This window comes from Microcaecilia unicolor, chromosome 6 (genome assembly GCF_901765095.1).
Source record: "Microcaecilia unicolor chromosome 6, aMicUni1.1, whole genome shotgun sequence".
Classification (NCBI taxonomy): Eukaryota; Metazoa; Chordata; class Amphibia; order Gymnophiona; family Siphonopidae; genus Microcaecilia; species Microcaecilia unicolor.
The window spans coordinates 195856536-195880644 of NC_044036.1; the positions used below are offsets into that span (position 1 = coordinate 195856536).

Consider the following 24109-nt stretch of genomic DNA (forward strand, 5'->3'; position numbering starts at 1 on the left):
AATAGATGTCTTTATAAGGAGACTTGTTTCTTGCTAGAGATGGGAACAGGTCAGAAAGTATTCCTGTAGAATATTACTTTGATTCTAGGAAATATTCTGGAGAAATAAAGTCCAGGTGTAACAATTCCTGCTGCTTGCCTTGCAAAATGTCAAGAGCCTCGGTAAAATGGTGGCAACGAATGTGCAGCTTTGGGCTCTAAATCTGAAGTACACAACAATGGGACTATGGCATCTTGAGAAAAACAGATGTCTCTCTGTGCTAGAGTTACACCACTTGATTTACATATCATTGCACTGTGATGCTGATACTGGACATTCAGCTAGTCCTTACAATAATAAATTCATGAAACATCTTTTGTTGGAATGAATGTAGTTGTCTTGGAGGCAGTATTGAAACAGATGGAGAATATCCATCTACTACAGTCATCAGAAATGGGGTCGATGACATCCAAGGATGGGTTGACTGTTGTGCAGAAGAATCCTGAAGAAGTGACAAGATAGAAAAATCATGTGCTGGAACAACACTAGCAGCACAGAAGAGATATTGAGCAGTATCAGTAAGGCGTATTCCATCAGCGCTGAGATTATGCTGGGTCAAGGTCTTGGTGCTTCAATGAAATAATTTATGCAGAGAAAACTATGTAGATCTGCAGGTGAGAAAGACTTGTTGAGGAGCTTCTGTGCTGATTTGTCTTCATTTCTCTTGCACCTTGGTAGGGGTTGAGGATGACACCATTCCCTAAGGTCTTCTACTATGCAAATGCTCAAAATGTAGCTGCACTTTGGGCCTGGAAAACTAACGAGCTACATGCCAGTTCAAGTAGTATCTGGCAGTCATCTTTTCAACTCGACTTTTAAAGTCACTGTATCAGAGTATCTATTTGAATGCACAGTCACTATGTATTTATTTATTTGCTGCATTTATATCCCACATTTTCCCACCCATTTGCAGGCTCAATGTGGCTTACAATATAATACAAGGACAACCATATATCAGAATATAGGAAGTAGATAAGGTGCATAAGAATATCATGGCAATCATAGTTGTTGAGTAAGAGTTTCAGAATTGTTGAAATTGAGGTAAATAAGAGAATTATGTAAATAAAAGGTGGATGAATAAATAAAACATAACATAATGATAACAGGACAAGATATAATGCAAAGTAATTAGGGTGTAAATTAAAGTAGACAAATTAGAAGAGTTCCATTGTAATAGTATATGGTGTAGTTTGGGCATCAGTTCATTACGGGGGATCTTTTCTGCACGTCTTTTTGAACAAGTAGGTCTTCAGTAACTTCCGGAAGGTCAACAGGTCGTGTGTTGTTCTTATGGTGGTTGGCAATTCATTCCACAGTTGTGTACCGATCTATGAAAAGCTGGAGGCTTCTTTTGGTAGCTGAAATTTATGTTTAGATTTATTATGTGTATTAGGTATTTGCTATACAGCTTCTTGTAGTCAAGACACAAAAGCTGTTTATAATTTAACATGTTAAAGGTAGGAGAACAGAGGAACTCCTAGTTGTTAGGGTGGTGGACTTTGGTCCTGGGGAACTGAGGAACTGAGTTCGATTCCCACTTCAGGACAGGCAGCTCCTTGTGACTAGGCAAGTCACTTAACCCTCCATTGCCCCATGTAAGCCGCATTGAGCCTGCCATGAGTGGGAAAGCGCGGGGTACAAATGTAACAAAAAAATGTCTCTTTTCAGCTTATAGTGAATATAACTGCCTCCCTGCCCCTGATTATGAAATTGCCATCCTATAAGTCTCCCCAAATAAACATGCTGTCATTCTGGTTAGGTCGACAGATTTTCAAACCAGGAGAGTGGTTTACAAGATAACTAATTGCATTCAATTCCTTCCTGTGTAGTAATTATTAACATACACTTATGGCTTGCACAGAGGTGAGGAGAAAACTAATGAAGGAAGATGTTTTAAAATGACTTTAAATTTAAAAAAATAAAAGCCAATACATATGCAAATTTATTTATTTTTTAGAAAACAACAGTTATTTAGTAAGGGGGTAGTTTTCTAGTTCGATTATGGCACTTACCTGTGCTATTTGCCCTTTAACGCAGAATTAGGTCACCTTGTGTTACACAGTAATGAAATTTAAAACATACAAATGATTGTAAAGCAGCTCAGCACTATGTAAACACAGTAACGTGGCTTTCAGCGTGCATCGGGGGTGCACACCACAAACCATGATACAGAAAGTAAAATAAGCTTAGTTTATTTTACTTCCAGAAGCATCGGGCCACCAAGCCGCAGCCTGATGCTCCTGGGCTCCATGTAAAAGGGCAAGCACCCTTCAGTAATCGCATTGGGCAGAGTGCTCCTTCCAGTTGAAAGCCCCCCAACCTGAAGTGTCCCTCCAGACCCAGAAATGTCCCTTTCCCCAACTGAAGACCCTTCCCAAACAGGGTAAACCCCCACCCTCTTGACGGACCTCTTGGGCTTACGTTAGTCAAATCCCTGATGTCTAACAGTGCAGGGAGGAGTGATCCTCACTTGCTTCTGCCTCAAAAATAGTGCCGATGACCCCTAGTGGTATTCTTACAGTACTATCATAAGAAGTTGCCCTTATATGGAAACATATCTAGCAGTACATAAGCACGTAAGTACGTAATGGACATAACACAACTCTTCCGTTATACGATGTCCTAATGTGGCTACGCCACATGAACTTTATCTTACCACAACATCACTTTGTATTTGTTCACACCAGAGTCTGCAAACGCCTCTCCGGTACTATCTAAGCCACACTGAGCCTACAAATAGGTGTGAAAATGTGGGCTACAAATGTAACAAATAAATAAAATAAATAATACTATCAGACTACCACCAGGGGTCACCATTGTCATTTTTGACGAAAGCACAACAGGGCAAGAGCAACTGGGGATCACTCCTTCCTGGACTACTAGGAGATTTTATCAAGGTAGGCCAGGGGGTGTTCAGAAGGGTGGCTGGGAGAGAGAGGGCATGGGAGCTACTGATTTGGTGAGTCTCTTTAGTTGGAAGAGGGTACACTTCCAGGAGAGTTATTGGCCACTAGGGGCCCTTTGGGTTAGGGGGTCTGGTTGGGGCGGCAGTATAAGGAGGGCCAAGTGGGGTTTTCACCTTGAAGGGGCACTCTGCCAGTGCTATTACTAAAGAGTGCTAGCCCCTTTAACACTTGAACCAGGAACATTGGGCCATGGCTTCATGGCCCAATGCTCCTCAGCCGACAGAATACACTGCTTGCAAGGTGGCTCACAAGCGGCTTTATTCATTTACCACAGGATACAGTGGGTTGCTGATAACTTATGGACTCCCATACTAAATTAACGTTTGGTAAAGACTAGGGCTGTACCGAATACTCGTATTTGATTTGGCCGAATAGTGATTTAAATTCAAATACGAATAATCCTACTGAAATAAACACTTGATCTCTGATTTCACATTGCTTTTTTTTATGTTACAGCTCAATGCACATTATTTGTATTCAGTATTCGTATTTGGCCAAATAATAAATTATGCTATTTGATACAGCTCTAGTAAAAACCTGTCCTTTACTCACCTTGTTAACTTCCCCCCTAAAATTGTTTTTTCTTTTAAACCAAGTATCTCATGTCTGTAAATAATTGGTGGTGGTGGGGGCAATACCTAACAGGAATTATCTAAGTAGCAGCTGCTCCTACTTAGGTAAGTCTTACTGACTGGGTCATATCTGGGTATTCAGTGGAACTTATTGGGTACATAAGTATTGCCATACTGGGAAAGACCAAAGGTCCATCGAGCCCAGCATCCTGTTTCCAACAGTGGCCAATCCTGGTCACAAATACCCGGCAAGATCCCAAATATGTACAAAACATCTTATACTGCTTATCCAAGAAATAGTGGATTTCCCCCGAGTTTATTTAATAACGGTCTATGGACTTTTCCTTTAGGAGCCGTCCAAACCTTTTTTAAACTCCACTAAGCTAACCGCCTTTACCACATTCTCTGGCAACGAATTCCAGAGTTTAATTATATGTTGAGTGAAGAAACATTTTCTCCGATTCGTTTTAAATTTACTACATTGTAGCTTCATCGCATGCCCCCTAGTCCTAGTATTTTTGGAAAGCGTGAACAGACACTTCACATCTACCCGTTCAACTCCACTCATTATTTTATAGACCTCTATCATATCTCCCCTCAGCCACCTTTTCTCTAAGCTGAAGAGCCCTAGCTGCTTTAGCCTTTCCTCATAAGGAAGTCGTCCCATCCCCTTTATCATTTTCGTCGCCCTTCTCTGCACCTTTTCTAATTCCACTATATCTTTTTGAGATGCAGCGACCAGAATTGAACACAATATTCAAGGTACGGTCGCACCATGGAGCGATACAAAGGCATTATAACATCCTCATTTTTGTTTTCCATTCCTCTCCTAATAATACCTAACATTCTATTTGCTTTCTTAGCCGCAGCAGCACACTGAGCAGAAGGTTTCAACGTATCATCAATAACGACACCTAGATCCCTTTTTTGGTCCGTGACTCCTAACATGGAACGTAGCTATAATTCGGGTTCCTCTTTCCCACATGCATCACTTTGCATTTGCTCACATTAAACATCATCTGCCATTTAGACACCCAGTCTCCTAGTCTCGTAATTTTTCACAATCTTCCTGCGATTTAACGACTTTGAATAACTTTGTGTCATCAGCAAATTTAATTACCTCACTAGTTACTCCCATCTCTAGGTCATTTATAAATATGTTAAAAAGCAGCAGTCCCAGCACAGAGCCCTACTAACTACCCTTCTCCATTGAGAATACTAACCATTTAACCCTACTCTCTGTTTTCTATCTTTTAACCAGTTTTTAATCCACAATAGAACACTACCTCCTATCCCATGACTCTCCAATTTCCTCTGGAATCTTTCATGAGGTACTTTGTCAAACGCCTTCTGAAAATCCAGATACACAATATCAACCGGCTCCCCTTTATCCACATGTTTGTTCACCCCTTCAAAGATATGTAGTAGATTGGTGAGGCAAGATTGCCCTTCACTAAATCTAAGTTGACTTTGTCTCATTAATCCATACTTTTGAATATGCTCTGTAATTTTGTTCTTAATGATAGTCTCTACCATTTTGCCCAGCACTGACGTCAGACTCACCGGACTATAATTTCCCGGATCTCCTCTGGAACCTTTTTAAAAAATCGGCGTTACACTGACCATCCTCCAACCTTCCGGTACCATGCTCGATTTTAAGAATAAATTACATATTTCTAACAATAGCTCCGCAAGCTCATTTTTATTTATTTATGAACATTTATACCCCACTTTTTCCCACATTAAGCAGACTCAAAGTGGCTTACAATGTACAGGAATCAATTACAATTACATTAGATAGAGTAAGAGGAACAGGGTAGGAAGGGAAAGGGAAGAGGGTCTAAAATGGACTGTGGAAGACCAGAAGCTGAGATGGAACAGAGTGGCTGGAATAGCTCTCGGCAAGGAAATCCAAAATTAGGAACTGTAGTAAGGCCCAGGAAGCACAGGTGAGGTGCAGCAGAAGAAGCAGCAGCAGTATGTGGCCTGAAGAGTGGAAGAGGGCACCGGAGGCAGTCAGCTCTATCAGTAGTCTGGGAAGAATACCATCCGGTCCAGGAGATTTGCTACTCTTCAGTTTGTAGAACTGCTCCAGGTTTACAGAGAATTAATTAAGTTTCTCCGACTTGTCAGGTTTGAATACCATTTCCGGCACCGGTATCCCACCCAAATCTTCCTCGGTGAACACCGAAGAAAAGAATTCATTTAATCTCTCCGCTACGGCTTTGTCTTCCCTGATCACCCCTTTTACTCCTCTGTCATCTAGCGGTCCCAACTGATTCTTTTGCCGGCTTCCTGCTTTTAATTTATCTAAAAAAATTTTTACTATGTGTTTTTGCCTCCAACGCAATCTTTTTTTCAAAGTCCCTCTTAGCTTTCCTTATCAGCGCTTTGAATTTGACTTGACATTCCTTATGCCATTTCTTATTATTTTCAGTCGGTTCCTTCTTCCATTTTCTGAAGGATTTTCTTTTAACTCTAATAGCTTCTTTCACCTCACTATTTAACCTCGCCAGCTGTTGTTTGGTCTTCCGTCCTCCTTTTTTAATATGCGGAATATATTTGGCCTGGGCTTCCAAGATGGTGTTTTTGAACAGCATCCACGCCTGATGTAAATTTTTGACCCTCGCAGTCGCTCCTCTAAGTTTTCTTTTCGCCGTTCTTCTCATTTTATCATAGTCTCCTTTTTTAAAGTTAAACGCTAATGTATTTAATTTCCTATGTATACTTACTTCAAAGCTAATATCAAATCCGATCATATTATGATCACTGTTATCAAGCGGCCCCAGCACCATTACCTCCCCACACCAGATCATGCGCTCCACTAAGGACTAGGTCTAGAATTTTTCCTTCTCTCGTCGGTTCCTGTACCAGCTGCTCCATAAAGCTGTCCTTGATTTCATCAAGGAATTTTACCTCCCTAGTGTGTCCCGATGTTACATTTACCCAGTCAATATCAGGGTAATTGAAATCACTCATTATTTTTGTGTTGCCCAGTTTGTTTGCGTCCCTAATTTCCTTTAACATTTCTGCATCTGTCTGTTCATCCTGGCCAGGCAGATGGTAGTACACTCCCTATCATTATCCTTTTCCCCTTTACACATGGAATTTCAATCCACAATGATTCCAAGAAGTGTTTTGTTTCCTGCAGAATTTTCAATCTATTTGATTCAAGGCTCTTGTTAATATACAATGCTACCCCTCCACCAATTCAATCCACCCTATCACTACGATATAATTTGTACCCTGGTATGACAGTGTCCCACTGGTTATCCTCCTTCCACCAGGTCTCAGAGATGCCTATGATATCTAACTTTTCATTTAGTGCAATATATTCTAACTCTCCCATCTTATTTCTTAGGCTCCTGGCATTCGCATATAGACATTTCAAACTGTGTTTGTTGCTCCTATTTACATCATGCTTAGTACTTGACAATACTAATTTGCAATCTTGTCTGATTTTTATTTAGGGACACCTGATCTACTACGGTCTCTTTTGCAACCTTACTATCAGGATACCCTATCTTCCCTGTTTTGGTGATATCTTTGAAAGATAGCTTATCCCGAACCATGCGCTTTTGAGTGACTGTCGGCCTTCCCCCCGTTTCTAGTTTAAAAGCTGCTCTATCTCCTTTTTAAATGCCGATGCCAGCAGCCTGGTCCCACCCTGGTTAAGGTGGAGCCCATCCTTTCGGAATAGGCTCCCCCTTCCCCAGAATGTTGCCCAGTTCTTAACAAACCTAAAACCCTCCTCCCTGCACCATCGTCTCATCCACGCATTGAGACTCCTGAGCTCTGCCTGTCACTTGGGCCCTGCGCGTGGAACAGGTAGCATTTCCGAAAATGCTACCCTAGATGATCTGTATTTGAGCTTTCTACCTAAGAGCCTAAATTTGGCTTCCAGAACCTCTCTCCCACATTTTTCTATGTCACTGGTACCCACATGTACCAAGACAGACGACTTCCCTATGAGGAAAGGCTAAAGCGGCTAGGGCTCTTTAGCTTGGAGAAAAGGCGGCTGAGGGGAGATATGATACAGGTCTATAAAATAATGAGTGGAGTTGAACGGGTAGATGTGAAGCATCTGTTCACGCTTTCCAAAAATACCAGGATTAGGGGGCATGCGATGAAGCTACAATGTAGTAAATTTAAAACGAATTGGAGAATTTTTCTTTACTCAACGTGTAATTAAACTCTGGAATTCATTGCCAGAGAATGTGATAAAGGCAGTTAGCTTAGCGGAGTTTAAAAAAGGTTTGGACGGCTTCCTAAAGGAAAAGTCCATAGACCATTATTAAATGGACTTGGGGAAAATCCACTATTTCTGGGATAAGCAGTATAAAATGTTTTGTACATTTTTGGGATCTTGCCGGGTATTTGTGATCTGGATTGGCCACTGTTGGAAACAGGATGCTGGGCTCGATGGACCTTTGGTCTTTCCAAGTATGGCAGTACTTATGTACTTAACAAAGTATATGTTCAACTCAATGTTTAGCTAGAAGAGAGAAACTGGCTAGATCCATGTCAATTTGGATTCAGACCCGGTTATGGAACAGAAACAGTCCTCGTACCCCTACTAGATGATCTTCACAGAAACCGAGACAGGGGTTTCGCCTTGGTGTTAGTACTGCTAGATTTCTCAGCAACTTTTGACACTGTGGATCATGATATCATGCTAGCACGACTGACAGAAACAGGTATCAGTGGTTCAGATCCTATCAGACCGGCAACAATCCACCATGGGGACTGACCTATGAGATACCACAAGGATTGATACTGTCACCTATTCTGTTTAATATCTACCTCAAGCCACTAGCTGAGATAATTTGGTCAATGGACACTCAGTTCTACATCTACGCAGATGATGTGCAGCTACTTATATCCACTGAACCTAACTTACCTACAGCCCTGAATAAACTGATTACCTGACTAACATCAATTCGAGAATGGGCTAAACACAACAAAACTTTACCTGAACACAAGTAAAACCAAGCTTCTCTGGGTTCATAACACAAATGGATACATACCTGACATCAAAATCTCTTTTGGAAAGTACGAACTCCCCCTCAATTCACCTTGAAATATTTAGAGGCCTTGGATTCAACACTTCCTCTGATTCCCCAAATCCAAGCAAACTTCAAGAGCTGCTTCTACTATTTGCGACAGCTACGCTGCCTCTCTTCTTACGTCAAGAAGATAAATCACACATCACACCATTTTAGCAAAATCTTCACTGGCTACTAGTACAATACAGGGCTAAATTTTAAAGTCTATGTCTGGTCTTCAATAGCCCTGAGTACTTGAATAATAGGATGATCTTCTATACACTTCTAAGGACACTAAGTTCCTCCCAAGGAGTATCCCTAACCACACTCTCTCCAAAAGATATTACACGATGTAATACCCGCAAGCGAGCCTTCTCTGGAGTAGTTCCCACACTCTGGAATGCACTCCCTGAAAGACTCAACACGACTATCTCTAATTCAGGAAGCAGGTAAAAGCTTGGCTCTTCAACCAGGCCTTTAATGGAAGAAGTAACTAACTTGTTAGTCTCACTCACACACGAGTGACACGGGCTGCACATACTGCAGCAGGACATGTTTATTCATTCCTCCCTAGCTGAAATATTTAACCGTCTCTCTGACCTCATGTGAACCTTTTTTTTTAATTAGTCGCTTTACTTTCTAATGCCTCTTACTCTCTTACCTATCTGTATGTTCCATCTTTGCTTATACCCTACACTGTCAATTAAAATGTCATATTACGTATTGTGTTGGCATTGTAAGTAGTATACTATGCCATACTTTGTATTGTTATTTGAATGTTTTTACTGCTGTAATTGTCTATTGCTCATGTTTGATTTATTCTTATTGTACATCGCCTTGAGTGAATTCCTTCAAAAAGGCGGTAAACAAATCCTAATAAATAAATCTCTCTATTCTTGTCCTTTTAGCTAATACGTTTTGTAGGGGTTTTTTTTAGGACATAATTGTGAATTACTTTACATTAAAACAGCCTATGCACAAAGTCAGATATGTATTATGTCTTTGGGTTACATTTAAAACATTAGTTATTCTAAGAATTAGACAAAATTTCTCTTTTCGTTTTGTCTCTTGCTCAGGGTTTCTTTTAGCTCTCCAAAGCACCAATCTCTACAGCTGAATCAGTTCAGGTAAGTTTATTTTAAATAATAAGAAAAGTCACTTATCTTCCTAGTCACCCTTCTGTGATGAGGGCCAAGATGTAGTTTCTTCTCAGGAATTCTGATGAAACATTCTCTGAGAACATCAACATACCTACTACCCTAACTGTAATAAATCAATAAGAGAAACTTAGGGATGTGAAGCCCACAATTTTCATTTTGTTTGGTTTCCCATGTTTGTGGAAAAATTCATTTGGTGTCAATTTTTTTGTTTGTTTTTCGCTTTGGAGGCAATACTATAAGGAGTGCACACACGTTTGCAAAGAGCGCCCCATTTCCTAATAGTACACACATATATGAAATAATGCATACTCTTTGGAAAACAAAATGCATATTCTTTATAAAGAAAGTACAGTTTCCAACAAAGTTTTTCCTGTTATTTGGAGGTAAAAATGACATGCTGTTGAAATTTCCCATGTCATTTCAAACAAAATGCACATCCCTACAATTTAGTGAAATGATTTATATAATTCTTTCATTCACTAAAATTACTCTGAGAGCTTCTTATTTCCATGGTGGTTCTCACTCTTAACTTTTTTCAGTCAAACTTGCATACTTAACCAAAGTTTTTCCATAGTTTCCAAAATCAAATGTGTACATTTAAAAAAACAATTAAAACATTTAACCCAATCACTCCTTCACACTTCACCAGGTACATACAGACAGACAGACATGTGATCACACAACCTTCCCCACCTTGAAGACCGAATCTCAGCTGCCCGATGTAATGTCTTAAGTAATGGCTTTTTAACTCTTGAGCAAATCCCACAAGCACAGTGTAAGAACCACTGATCCCTTTAGTATTATTATTATTTTAAAATTCTGACTGTAGACTACTCTTCTGAGTTTGTCAGGGATTCAACTAGAGCACCCCCACTTCCCAATGCAGCCTGCCACTAGAGTGCAGGCTCAGCTCTACAGTTGCCCTCATCTGCTACTACTGCTTCCACAGTAGCCCCCAAGACAAACTTCCAGATTTGCAGTGTCTAAAGGAGATTGCAGTAGCAGTCCAAACTCACACCACTGGCAGGCTCCTGTTAAGCAGTCTCACTCAACATTGACCCATTTCAGTTCCTGCCGCTATAGTCCCATCCTTCGTGACCCAGATCCCCTCACAGACTTAGCTTGTCCAGCTACTTTCCCTTCATTACATCCCCAAACTGCATCATTCTCTGTCCCAGGCAACCTGCAACAAAGGTCCACAAAATTAATTTTTTGTTTAAATTTTAAACCCCCTGGTTATACAAAGATGGTTTATGTAATTCTTCAGGTAAAGCTGTTCTGTCCTGGGGATGTATGATGATGCCATCCACTATGTACCTGACTCAGGGATCCCCCCTACCTTCAGTTCTTCCTTGCTCTGGAAGTTTTCCAACAAATGCTGAAAGTGGGTGTCTGACATCTGACGCAGCAGAGACAAAAGGCAGGATACATATTCACCCTGTTAATAAGAATAATGAACACACTTAGCTAGAAGTGTTATATCAAAATAAAAAGTCTAGGGAGGCTAAATTGAAGGGTCTGAAATGGTTCTGTGCGTATGAATGGTGAAATCATGCATGCACAAAGTATAATTTTAAAACAGGTCACCTAGGTTGAAAGGTGAAGCAAGTGCCTACTTGGACCCTATTTTATAAAGGTACATAGGTGCCTACATGTCTTTTTGAAATTGTCCCTGACAAGCTGCAGAAATTGTGATTATAACAAAGTCGCACATACTTGCATCAGGTTAGGAGCTGACAAAAATATATGCACTATCGAAAAACTCGGGAATTTACTATAAATATTTATGTTTATAAATTTATTCTGAATGATCACAGTACTGGAAAATAAAACAATACTATTCATGTCATTATACACATCAAATATCAAATATATAATCAAAATAAATGTGACTGAGGATCACATGAGCCATGACTGCGGGAGGATGCTGAAAAGCACTCCTCCGACCACCTTGCTTCAAAACCTGTTTATTTACTGTGTCTTCACCCACCTAAGTGCCTGATCCCAACCTGGAATGGCAGCAGAAAACCCCCTAGAGTCCCTGGGCTCGGTGTGTGGCAGGATATGTCCTTGAAAGGCCTAAAAAAGAATTGGGAGCAGGGTAAGGCTGCAGAAGACAAAAATTGCAGCATCTTCGAGCCCTGTGGTCAGATAATATCATTGGCATGGGTGGCAGAAATTACCATGGAAATTACTTCTGCACTAGAAATACTGTTGGACAAGTGGCTCAGCCTGATTGATGATAAATTGGAGCGTTTGCAGAGCCAGCAGGGAGAGATAAGCTGCGACTTTGAATCTTACCAGGCCCGGACCAGTGCGGTGGAAGACCGTGTCACTGGGGTGGAGGACTCCCAGACACAGCTCTAGAGGCACATGGCGGCTCTGGAAGAGAAGGTGGGAGACCTGGAGAATAGGTCTCAATGGAACAATTTGAGACTCGTGGGGCTGCCTGAATCAATACAAGATAAAGAACTTATTGGCTTCCTGGAACTCTGGCTGGTAAGAGAAATGGGTCTCCCTGAATGCTACGGGCCACAGAGTGGACAGGCTCACCGGATAGGCCAGTGCCAGAATGCTTCAACCAGGCCACAGGTGGTTATTTTGAAGATCCTAAATTTTGCCCACAAGATCGCCATTCTGCAGGCCGTGTGATCAGAGAATATGCTTACTTATGAAAACAAATATGTCCTTTGCTTCCAGGACTATTTGGCACAAGTTGCTGCTCGATAAAAGGCTTTTACACCTATCTGCTCTAAATTATTCCATCTAAAAGTACGCTTAGCACTCTTGTACCCCTCCAGGCTGCAAATGTCTCATAATGGCTCTTTTGTGACTCGGTGGAGGCGGCTCGGGAGCTGTTGGGGAGGATTGAAGTAGGAGAGGTTAAATCATTGACTTCCATGGCCTGACCAAGGGTAGTGATACCCCAGCTTGGCTTTTAATGGCTACGCTTTTTGGCAGGATATCTCCAAACATGCCTGCCTCTCTTGCTCCATGTTTGGACCAGGAGGAGACTTATCTCCTATTGACTGGTTGGACTCTTTCTTTGATGCTTATATGAACCCTGTCTTTTTGAGTTCTACTACATGCTCTTGGATTGCTGGAGGGTACCTTGTGCCTGCCTGGATTTGGATATTAGAGTGAACACCTGCTTGTGACATTTTCAAACTCTGTTGCTCACTGCTTCACTTGCCTTCATATCATAATGCTATCCCGTGTTGCCTCCTTTCTTTCCACCTTGCTGGATTGGAGTCTTGCTGTTGATGGCATCACTGTGGGTTGACACTGGAGCTTAGAAGTCTCTATTCCTTTGATCCAGGTTTGTTTTTTTTTTAATCTGATGTTTCTTTTCAGGCTGGACACTATTTGGTGGACAGTGAAGTGTGAAGGCCATAGGGAACCTTTTAGGTTTTCACCACTGAGTTTTGGAGTGCGGTTGTGATGGTTCCTCTTAGGGGCCAAGTGGGACTAAAGGGAGGAATTTGTTACTTTTTAAGGGGGGGGGAGGGGAGAGGGAGGGCTGGGTTTGGCTTGAGTGAATTGGGGTCTTTGGGTTTTGTTTGTTCATTGTTTGAGAATATGGATGGTTGGATGCAAGGCCATGTGGCCTGTTTCACTTTATTTGGATTCAGCTGCTGTCTGATGTCTGGGGGAGCTGGTGGCTACGGCGGCTCCCTCTGTGGCACAAAAAATAAAAAGAGCAGGCGTGATTGTATTTGATAATCTTGGGTGGCCAAACAGGTAGAAAAGGCAATGACAAAAACCAGAAGGATGCATAGGTGAACAGGGAGAGGAATGGCCAGCAAGAAAAATGCAGTGATAATACCCCTGTAAAAGGTCTCTAGTGAGACCTCATTTGAAGTATTAGTGTGTATATTTCTGGAGACCATACCTTCAAAAAGGTATAAACAGGATGGGATCAGTACAGAGGTCAGCTACTAAACTGGTCAGTGGCCTTCATCATAAAGCATATTGGAGCAGACCTAAAGATCTGAATGTGTATGCTTTGGAAGAAAGGAGTGAGAGGGGAGATATAATAGAGACATTTAAACATATCCATGACACGACAGGCCTCTTTCAGTTGAAATGAAGCCCTGTAATGACTGGGGCACAGGATGAAGATGAAAGGGGATAGAATCTGGAGTAATCTCAGGTGGATGTGTGGAATGGCCTTGCATTGGAGGTGGTGGAGACAATGACTGTATATCAATTCAAGAAAGGGTGGGACAAGCACAGAAGATCTCTAAGAGAGAGGAAGAGATTGTACGCAAGTCATTAAAATGACTTGGGGAAAATCCACTGCTTATTTCTAGGTTTTGGGTCATTCCATTCCAAGTGGTCTAAAATTTAAAAAAACGTTCCCACCATCATGTTCTCCAATTTTGTTCAAGTTTTATCTGTTGCGCAAGTCAGGTGTTAAACGAAGTTTCCCAAAAATTTGAGGTCTCTAACTGCAATAGTTGCAGATCTAGACCCCCCTTTTCTGAAAGGTTGTCAGTCCATGAGCGCGCAACATTTACCAAAATGCCATTTTTGGGGTCTAATAAAATCCAAACACATTTATAAGAATGGCTACAAATTCAAATCCTGTACAGTTTTTGATGCTAATTCCGATGAAATACATTTTATCATTATGGATGCAAAATCCAGTCAAACAAGTTGACTCAAAGTGTGCATCAAAATTGGTCGCGACTCATCGGAACATATTTGGACCAATATTCAGACCGCAACAACTTCCATGCAAACACAGATATGGACTTGAAATTTTGAACAAGCATGATGCTTGTGCTGGACATAATACTGCCAGATTTGCAACTAACCAGCATCTATAACCGCCCTGCAGAATCTCTCTTCAAAGTTGGCACTGTCAGCGCAAATGGTAAAATGTACCAAAGTTCAAAGCCAATTATTAAAAGAGAGTCTGCCTGAATCAGCTTGTGAACAGTATCATCTGAAAGAGAAAATTGTGCTCTACAACACTGATATGTTTTTTTGTTTTGCAATGCCACCGTTAAGTAGCCATTTACTCAGGTCAAAGTATGTTATATTTTGTGTGCGTGATGTATTGCGTTGGTTCATGATGGCTGAGCCATTACTGGTTATCACATTGAAACCAGCATCCCCATCGCCATAGGGGCCACGCCTGATAGCCATGCAGTAACAGCCACGGGTGGGTATCTTTACTGCAGGATCCCAAGCCTGATTGTGTGTTTCTTTACTGCAGGTTCCCAAGCCTACCTTCTTCAGTTACTTCACTGCAGGTTCCCAAGCCTGCCTTCTTCAGTTACTTCATCATTCTGAAAGCATCATTGATCTGCAAGAGAACGGTTTTAGGGAAACTATATAGCCGACCAGGTGGTGTCACTGATGGAGCTGGAATAACAGCAATGATAAGTTGTTCTGGGATCCAGCAAGTATCGCGTCTTACCGGCCAATAAAATGAAGTAGCGGGACCATGAGGATGCATAAAGCTTATGAAAGCATCTTTCTGTTCAACTGACGTTTCACAAACGTTTCCAATCCACCATAACAGCACACAATAAACGATTGGACAATCAACGAATAAAATACTAATGAATAAATAATTATATCAATACTTTTAAACGACTATTAAGACTCAATTTCCTAGAAACGAAGAAAGATTAGTACATCAAGCGTACTAAATATAACATACTTTGACCTGAGTAAATGCCTACTTAATGGTGGCATTGCAAAACAAAAACATATCAGTGTTGTAGAGCACAATTTTCTCTTTCAGATGATACTGTTCACAAGCTGATTCAGGCAGACTCTTTTTTAATAATTGGCTTTGAGCTTTGGTATATTTTACCATTTGCGCTGACAGTGCCAACTTTGAAGAGATCCTGCAGGGCGATTATAGATGCTGGTAGTTGCAAATCTGGCAGTATTACGTCCAGCACAAGCATAATGCTTGTTCAAAATTTCAAGTCCGTATCTTTGTTTGCATGGAAGTTGTTGCGGTCTGAATATTGGTCCAAATATGTTCCGATGAGTCGCGACCAATTTTGATGCACACTTTGAGTCAACTTGTTTGACTGGATTTTGCATCCATAATGTTAAAATGTATTTCATCGGAATTAACATCAAAAACTGTACAGGATTTGAAATTTTTAGCCATTCTTATAAATGTATTTGGATTTTATTAGACCCCAAAAATGGCATTTTGGTAAATGTCGCGCGCTCATGGACTGACAACCTTTCAGAAAAGGGGGTTTAGATCTGCAACTATTGCAGTTAGAGACCTCACATTTTGGGAAACTTCATTTAACACCTGACTCGCGCAACAGATAAAATTTGAACAAAATTGGAGACATGATGGTGGGAAGGTTTAGACCACTTGGCATGGAATGACCCATTTCCCCAAATCCATTTTAATAATGGCTTATAAACTTTTCTTTTAGGAAGTTACCTTTTTTAAAACCCCGCTAAGCTAACTGTTTTTACCAAATTCTCTGGCAGTGAATTCCAGAGTTTAATTACATGTTGAGAGAAGAAATATTTTCCCTGATTAGTTTTAAATTTACTACTTTGTAGCTTCATTGTGTGCCCCCTAGCCTTAGCATTTTTGGAAAGAGTAAACAAGCGATTCATGTCTACCCATTCCATTCTACTCATTATTTTATTGTCCTGAGAATATGCAACTGTCCTTTCTCTTCCAGGACCTTAGTGCCACATAAGAACAGTCTTCTATACTGTGTCACCACCAAATTTCAGAGAGTTTTTTTGAGTTAAGAAAAAATAGGTTGTTGAATCAATTATTTATTCTTCTGCACCTTAGCTTACAGTGAAACTGGAAGAATATTCTTTCAACAGCTTAAATTCTCTAATTAAGGGCCTCAGCTAGTGACCCATGTACAAACTATATTTATTTTTTAGAACTTATAAACTACCTTTTTGAAGATATTCTCCGAAAGTGGTGTGCAGCAGACACATTAAACATAAAGCTTACAATTTTGTTAACAGTATAGCAATAGTAAAATGACCAAATAGAAGCACATATACAATAAATGAGGTAAACTTGAAAATAGCAAATTGAAACCCATTAACAAGTTATGTCCTTAGTAAATAACCTGCATTAAAAATAAATAGAATTTGCATTAAATCTTGTATGTTAAATTGCATTAATGTTGGTTAGTAAATGAGGCCTTAGTACATACAACAACGGTATAGTTTCAAGACTACAACAGCTACTTATTCACATTATTCAGATAATGGAGTTCGGCAGGTTTTACAACACTATTTTTAATTAAGATACTATAGAAAACACGCTTACCCACTATGAGAAAATACTAATGCAAAAGTTGAATACAACTTAGCAGAATGTGAGACATGGAAAAGGTTATGCTCTATGTGGAATAGATGGGCATGGTATGGGAAAGGGGTGTAAGGACCAGAAATATAATAAATAAAACCTGACTGTTAGTTACTAACCGTGATCTCGGCTGTGCATTGTGGGCACCGCTGCCCTCTTACCGCCTCCTGGGACTGCGATTTACTCATGATGGTAAGCAAGGTCTGTAAGAGTACATCTAAAAGGCTTTCTACCATCATTTCCATTTCCTCTATTACATCTGCCTCCTACAGAGAGCCAAGAAAAACAGTTAGAAAGCAGCAACAGCATCAACAGTGCAAGAATCCTCAGAAAGGTCACAGAGAACAGTGGTTTCTAACCTGGTCCTAGTTCCCTCCTCCCCTCAAAAATGTGGTTTTCAGAATATCTATAAGGAATACACAAGTGGTTCCCAAACTTGGTGGAGGCACCCCAGTCAATCAGGTTTTCAGAATATCCACAATAAATATTAATGACAGAGATTTACATGCACTGCCTCAGCTGCATGCAAATCTCTCTCATTAATATTCATTGTGGATATCCTGAAGACTTGACTGGCTGGGGTGCCTCAAGGACCAGGTTTGGGAATCATTGGAATATACATCATAATAATAATAAAGACACTTCTATCCCACCATTTACCATTAAAGTTCAGTGTGGCTCACAAAAGAATAAACTGTGTCGATTGCAGGAAGTTACATGTAATAATCAACAATCATAAAAAAAATTAATTACATTAAAAATTTCCTAAACAAAAAGTTTCAACTTATTTCGAAAGATCAAATAATTTGCTTGCTTTCTCAAGTCTGTTGGTAAATCATTCCAATGACTGGCAGCTAAATAAGCCAAAGTACCCGAAAAAACCTGTTCATAACTGATCTGTTTTGGGTCCGGGTACTGTAAAAGTAAGAAACACCTGGCTCCAGGTAAGACATTTCTATTGGATACTTGTACTAGGCCCATCATATATTCCGGTGCTTCACTGTACACGATTCTAAAAACAAGGCAGCAAAGTTTAAATACCACCCGCACCTTCCCTGGCAGCCAATGCAGCCGCAACAATAACGGAGAAGCTCTGTCAATTTAGATTGTGAGCCCTCCTGGGTCAGAAAAATATCCAGTGTACCTGAATGTAACTCACCTTGAGCTACTACTGAAAAAGGTGTGAGCAAAATCTAAATAAATAAAATAAAAAATAATAAAATAAGTAACCTTAAATATTAGTCACATGGTGGTATTTAATAGTGTTTGAAGGTTTTTAAAACAGTATCCATGCATCCTAGATAGATGACATTACAATAATCGATATGTGACAATACAATAGTCCGCACAATCTAAACATTTCAAAAATGAAATCTGATCTTATATGACATAATCTCCATAACACAATAAACACCTTATAGGCTACTGCATTCACCTGTTCTTCAAATAAAAGATATTTATCAAAGATTATGCCCAGAATTTTAAGAGAGGACTCCAATGGGAAATTAATATGATTAATACATATATTTTCCTGATCACCCATATTAAATTTGCTACCAAACACTATAAACTTTGTTTTATCCTTATTCTTTTTTAGTCTAAAAGTAGCTGCCCATCCTTCTATTATTTCATTCGCCTTAGAAGTTCTGAGGACAGCATATGTCAGTAGACCTTCGAAAGAAATATAGACAGTTATTATGTCATCTGCATACATTAAAATCTTAAAACCCAAGTCAGCTAACTTCTTATCCAAAGGTGCTATAATTAAGTTAAAAAGAATGGGGGAGGGGGTCCCATGATGCAACGCGGCTGATCGGACGCTCGCGATTCGGCTCTGCTCCCGATCTCCCTAAAACAGATTGAATTAGCCTGCAAAATCTTTTAAAAGCTGAAAGAATTAGCGGTTAGTGCTGCGGAAGAGCAGGGCAGCACGTCTGTGCCCCAGAAGGAAAGCAAGCGAGGCCGGGAGACTGGTATGCCCGCAAAGAATCAGTGGCCTAAAAAGACCCGCGTGTTGGAAGCGAGCGTCAAAATGGCGACGGCGAAGGAGACCATGGGGGAGGTTAGCCAGCTGGCGGACGCTTTCAAAGAGCTGATCCAGCAGGTTACCACCATTCTGGAAGAGAAACTATCCAAATTCCAATCATCGGTGGAGCAGATAAGAGAGGCGGTGGAGAGGTAGGGTGCGAGGCTGCAGCAAGCAGAGGAGCGGATCTCCAGGCAACAGGACAGGGCAGAGGTGGCGGATACAAGGCTGGTGGCTCTTGAGCAGAAATGTGTAAAGCTGGAGCAGCAGCTCGATGATTTGGAGGACAGGAGTAGGAGAAACAATGTGAGAGTTGTGGGACTTCCTGAGACAGTGAAAGATAAAGAATTATGGCATTTAATGGAGACGTGGATACTGGAACAACTGGGCTTTCAGGGTCCCGAGAAAGTACTGAAGGTCGAATGGGTCCATAGACTTGGCTTGCTAAAAGAGGGAGAAATGCGACCAAGGACGGTCATTGCCAGAATCCTTAACTACGCTGACAAGGAGAAACTCCTGCAAGCGTTCCGGAAAAAAAGGGAGCTGGAATTTGAAGGGAAAAAAATCCTATTGTTCCAGGACTATTCAGCTGCAGTATCGGAGCAGCGCCAGAAGATGGGGCAGCACTGCAAGAGGTTGTTTGAGAAAGAAGTTTGCAATGCTTTTTCCGGCAAAAGTATGGATTCTACAGGACAACAAGGCGATATTCTTTACAGATCCACAGGAACTAGGGATCTATGTGGAGCGTCTGCAGAACTGAGCTTTTGAGAGACGGCTGCAGTGGGTGAACTATACAACTGGCTGTTGACAACTAGCAGTGCTTTGTACCCTAAATGAAGTTAAGATGGATGGAGGGAAGTATCCTCAATGGACAGAACAACGGAGATCTTTGGAGCTGGCATGCCGGTGGTGTATATCGAGCACGGACAGAAGTAAAGAATAGACCGGATATGCAGAGGCACTCCTGGAGCTGGGTAGCAACTCTAAAGGTCCAGAAGCGAAGGGAGTCTCCTCTGTACCTTGGTAATACTTAACTGGTATCAGATGCAGGGGTACTGAGTGGGGCAGGCCTGCAGCGACTGGAGAACACAGTCTAAAATGTATGGACCGCAAGTATTATTTGCCTCTCATGTTTCATTTTATGTTCTGCATATGTTTTGTCATGTTCAGGTAATCTCACTGTTATAAGAGTGAGGGAGATTGATAGTTTAGTTCCAAAGATAAAGGTTCAGTTATGCATTGTTTAGCACTGACTTGGGGAATGAAGGAAGGGTGTCACGGGGGGAGGAGAAGTGGGAGGTGCTCTGGAGAGGAATACAAGAGAGTTCTTTTGCAAAGGGGGGGGCCCGGGTAGCTAATGGGGTCAGGGGAGTTGGTGTTGTTCTGGGGAGTGAGTGGGGCAGTGTGGCAGAGGGTGTGGATGTGTGGGAATCAGAGTGGGATGAATGGAATGGGGAGAGTGGAAGGCAGGAGGAGAGGAGGCCTTCCTGGGGAGGGGGAAGAGGGGGTGGGGGAGGGCTTGTCCACTGTACAGGAAAAGGAGACCATTAAAGCATTTCATGCTGAATTCAAGAATACCTGGGGGGGTTAGGCTGGGAGACCCCTTAAGGGCAGCCATTGTGGAAACTATCGTTAGTAGAAGAATGTGGAGACTGCTTTTGTATGGCTAGTCTTGAAAGTTGTTTCCCTAAATGTAGACGGAGTTCACTCACCGATCAAATGATTTAAAATACTACAGGCGCTGTGAAAACAACAAGCTGATGTAGCCCTACTGCAAGAAACGCATCTAGGGAATGCTGAGCATGTCAAGCTACGCAGGGACTGGGTGGGGGAAGTATACTATGCCTCTTACAATAGCAGACAGAGGGGAGTAGCAATATTGATTAAAAAAAGCATGGCATTTGAAATGCATAGAATGTATCAGGATCCGGATGGCTGTTATATGATAGTAGCAGGCCTCCTGCAGGGAAAGAAAGTGGCCTTATGCAGTATCTATGCGCCCAATGTATATTCACATAAGTTCTTTGCCCTACTAGCTGCGAAGCTTATTACCTTTGACGACTACCCGCTTATACTGGGGGGAGACTTCAACATCACCAGCGACCCACTAATAGATCGAAAACCGGCCAGGCAAGCGAGTAGGGATCATGAGGGGAAGGGGGTGAACCTTCTAGTTACTGAACTGGGAGTGATTGACGTCTGGCGCTTCTGCATTTAGAAGAAAAGGAGTTCACATTTTTCTCTCACCCACATGGGGTCCATGCGCAACTTGATTATATGCTTCTAAGTTAGTCTTTGGTGAGAGTGACAGAACAAGCGGAGATTTGAGAATCTGTCATCTCAGACCATGCTCCAGTGTGGGTTCAAGTGAGGTGGGGAGAGAAAGTGGGGATGAATCGGTGGCGTATGAACCCTGCTCTCTACCAGGTCCAAGCCTCTTGCAAGTTTCTTAAGCAGGCATGGTTAGATTATGTAGAGGAGAATAAAGATCAGCCGGTAAATGACAGAGTCTTCTGGGAAGCGGCGAAAGCGGTGGTTTGCGGGAAGATATTGGCGTATACCGTGGCCCTTAATAAAAAGGGGGATAAGGAGCTCCAAACCCTTATGCTCAAGCTGAAGGGAGCAAGGAGAGAACTTGTTCTCTCTCCCTCTGAGGCCAACAGGAAAGTGTATATGGAGGTGAGGAAGCAAATGCAGGCAGTATTAGATGCTAGAGCACTACACGATGTTAGACTATACAAATACTGCATGCATAGGTGGGGCAACAAAACGGGCAAACGTTTAGCGTCCATGGTCCAGCAAAGGAGCGGAAAGAGTTATATAGGTAAAATAAAGGATGCACAAGGTTAAGCCCAGGCGGGGCGGGAGGAGATTCAACAGGAGTTTGTCCATTTTTACTCTTCCCTGTATGCGAAGGGCTCTTTCTCGGAGAAAAGTTGTGAGAGTTTTTTTTGCAGACCTTAGGTTGCCAACTTTGATGGCAGCACAGGTGGCTGGCCTCATTGTGCCGATTAGGGGGCAGGAAGTGCTGAAAGTAATAAAACAGTTAAAATTAGCAAAAGCTCCTAGACCAGATGGACTGGGGACCAAGTTCTATAAGATCTTGCAAAATGAGATTGTCCCATCATTTGTGGCCATGTGCGCAGAAGTGAGCGACTCGCAGAACATGGGCACAACTCTGAATCATGTATACATCACGGTATTACCCAAGCCAGGTAAGGATGCAGAGTTAGTGGGCTCCTACCGCCCTATATCCTTATTGAACCAGGACATTAAGATTATGGCGGCAGTACTAGCGGCCAGGTTAAGTGCAGTTGTGCCGCACCTGGTACATAATGATCAGGTGGGCTTTGTGAAGGGCCGATTTGCGTCAGCCAACATACTGAAGGTTAGCCACATTTTGCTGGAAGGTAGCAAGGAAGCGGGGGATAAGATTCTGGCAAGCCTAGATGCCGGAAAGGCTTTCGATAAAGTAGTGTGGGAGTGCTTGTTTTGGGATTGTAGACGACTTCTTGGAGTGGGTCCAGGCACTATACAGTAATCCAACTGCCCAAATCATGATAAATGATATGTTAACACCTGTTGTGCGCTTGGGGGGAGGCACCAGGCAAGGGTGTCCACTGTCGTCTCTTTTGTTTATTCTTACCCTTGAACCGCTAGCGGCTAAAATCAGACAAGAGCCGAATCTGAAAGGGGTGCAGGTGGGAGGTAGGGAATACCGCATAAATATGTTTGCCGATGACATGTTATTGCTAATTGATAATGCATCTGGCAGGTATCTTTCAAGTAATGGAGATTATTAAGAAGTTTGGCCAATTTTCAGGTTTGAGCATCAACTTTGAAAACTCAGAGGCATTGCCAATTAGCAACCCCTGCGCTTGCGCACAGATGTCAGGTTTCCCGCTGGGGTGGGCTAAGGAGGGTATTAAATATCTGGGAGTAAACCTAAGTGCGAATACAGCGTGGGTGTACAAGAGAAATGTAGTGGACAGGTTGGAAGCCATTAAGAAGTTATGTTGGAAATGGAAAGATCTACCAATCAGTTTTTCATGGGGCGAGTGGCCTTACTGAAAATGGTATTGCTACCTAAAATGTTGTACCCTCTACAGATGGTGCCGTTGTGGGTTCATAGGAAAGAGGAAAATCAGTACCGAAGTATAATTATGTCCTTCATATGGCATGCGAAAAGGCCCAGAATCTCATTTGCTAAACTGGCAATGGATAGAGCGAAGGGGGGTCTTCGGTTGCCCGATGTCAGGGCATACAATGTGGCAGCGCTGATGCGCTGGATTCATGAGCTTCACTTGGAGGGGGAGACCTTTTCACCGGCGGACTTCTGGAACAGCTGATGTGCCCCGTTGGATCCGTTTGTGATTATTGATTCGGTACATGCCAGTAGCTTGGGAGGGTTTAAGATGAATCCATATTTGTCAGCAATGCAGAAGGCTTGGCAGTGGTGGAGAGAGTTGGGGGGAAGAAGAGAGGGGGCGGGCCCATTCGTAACCTTGACAGGAAACAGACTTCCCGGCAGGTTTGGGAGGAACTGTGTTTCGTAAGTGGAGAATAAAGGGGTGTAGATACATAGGGGAATTTCGTCGGGTGGGAGAGCAAATATTCCCAACGTTTGAACAGATTAGGCGCGCATAAGCTAGAGATTATGTACTGTCCCTTGAGCAAAAGAATAGGAACCAGGTGGCATTTGGAAGACTGGATTTAGTATTCCTGCAACTGCCGCCTATGTTAAACAAGCTGTCCATGTGGCATCAGCTTATTAGAGAAAATAGGAAAGCCCCATATCTTCAGCAATTAGTGAACAATTGGAGTAAAGAAATTGGGGGTACAGTGTCTGAGGCAGAAATGGAAAAGGCATTTGGAGAGCTTAGCAGGGTAACACCGAACGTGGCACTGCAGGATATCGAATTTTGCGTTCTGCACAGGGTGCACATTTCAAAAGTGAAAGGGCAAGTA

General features: G+C 41.9%; 1 protein-coding gene across 1 annotated transcript in view; it reads right to left on the minus strand.

Moving 5' to 3' along the window:
• Positions 1 to 24109, minus strand: part of DOCK3 (dedicator of cytokinesis 3) — an 873576-nt gene that overhangs the window by 427557 nt on the left and 421910 nt on the right. The window contains exons 26-27 of the mRNA XM_030206787.1: positions 17235 to 17381; positions 11122 to 11220 (exon numbers count right to left, since the gene is read on the minus strand). Coding sequence (XP_030062647.1) covers positions 11122 to 11220; positions 17235 to 17381 — 246 coding nt within the window. The remainder of the gene's footprint in view (positions 1 to 11121; positions 11221 to 17234; positions 17382 to 24109) is intronic.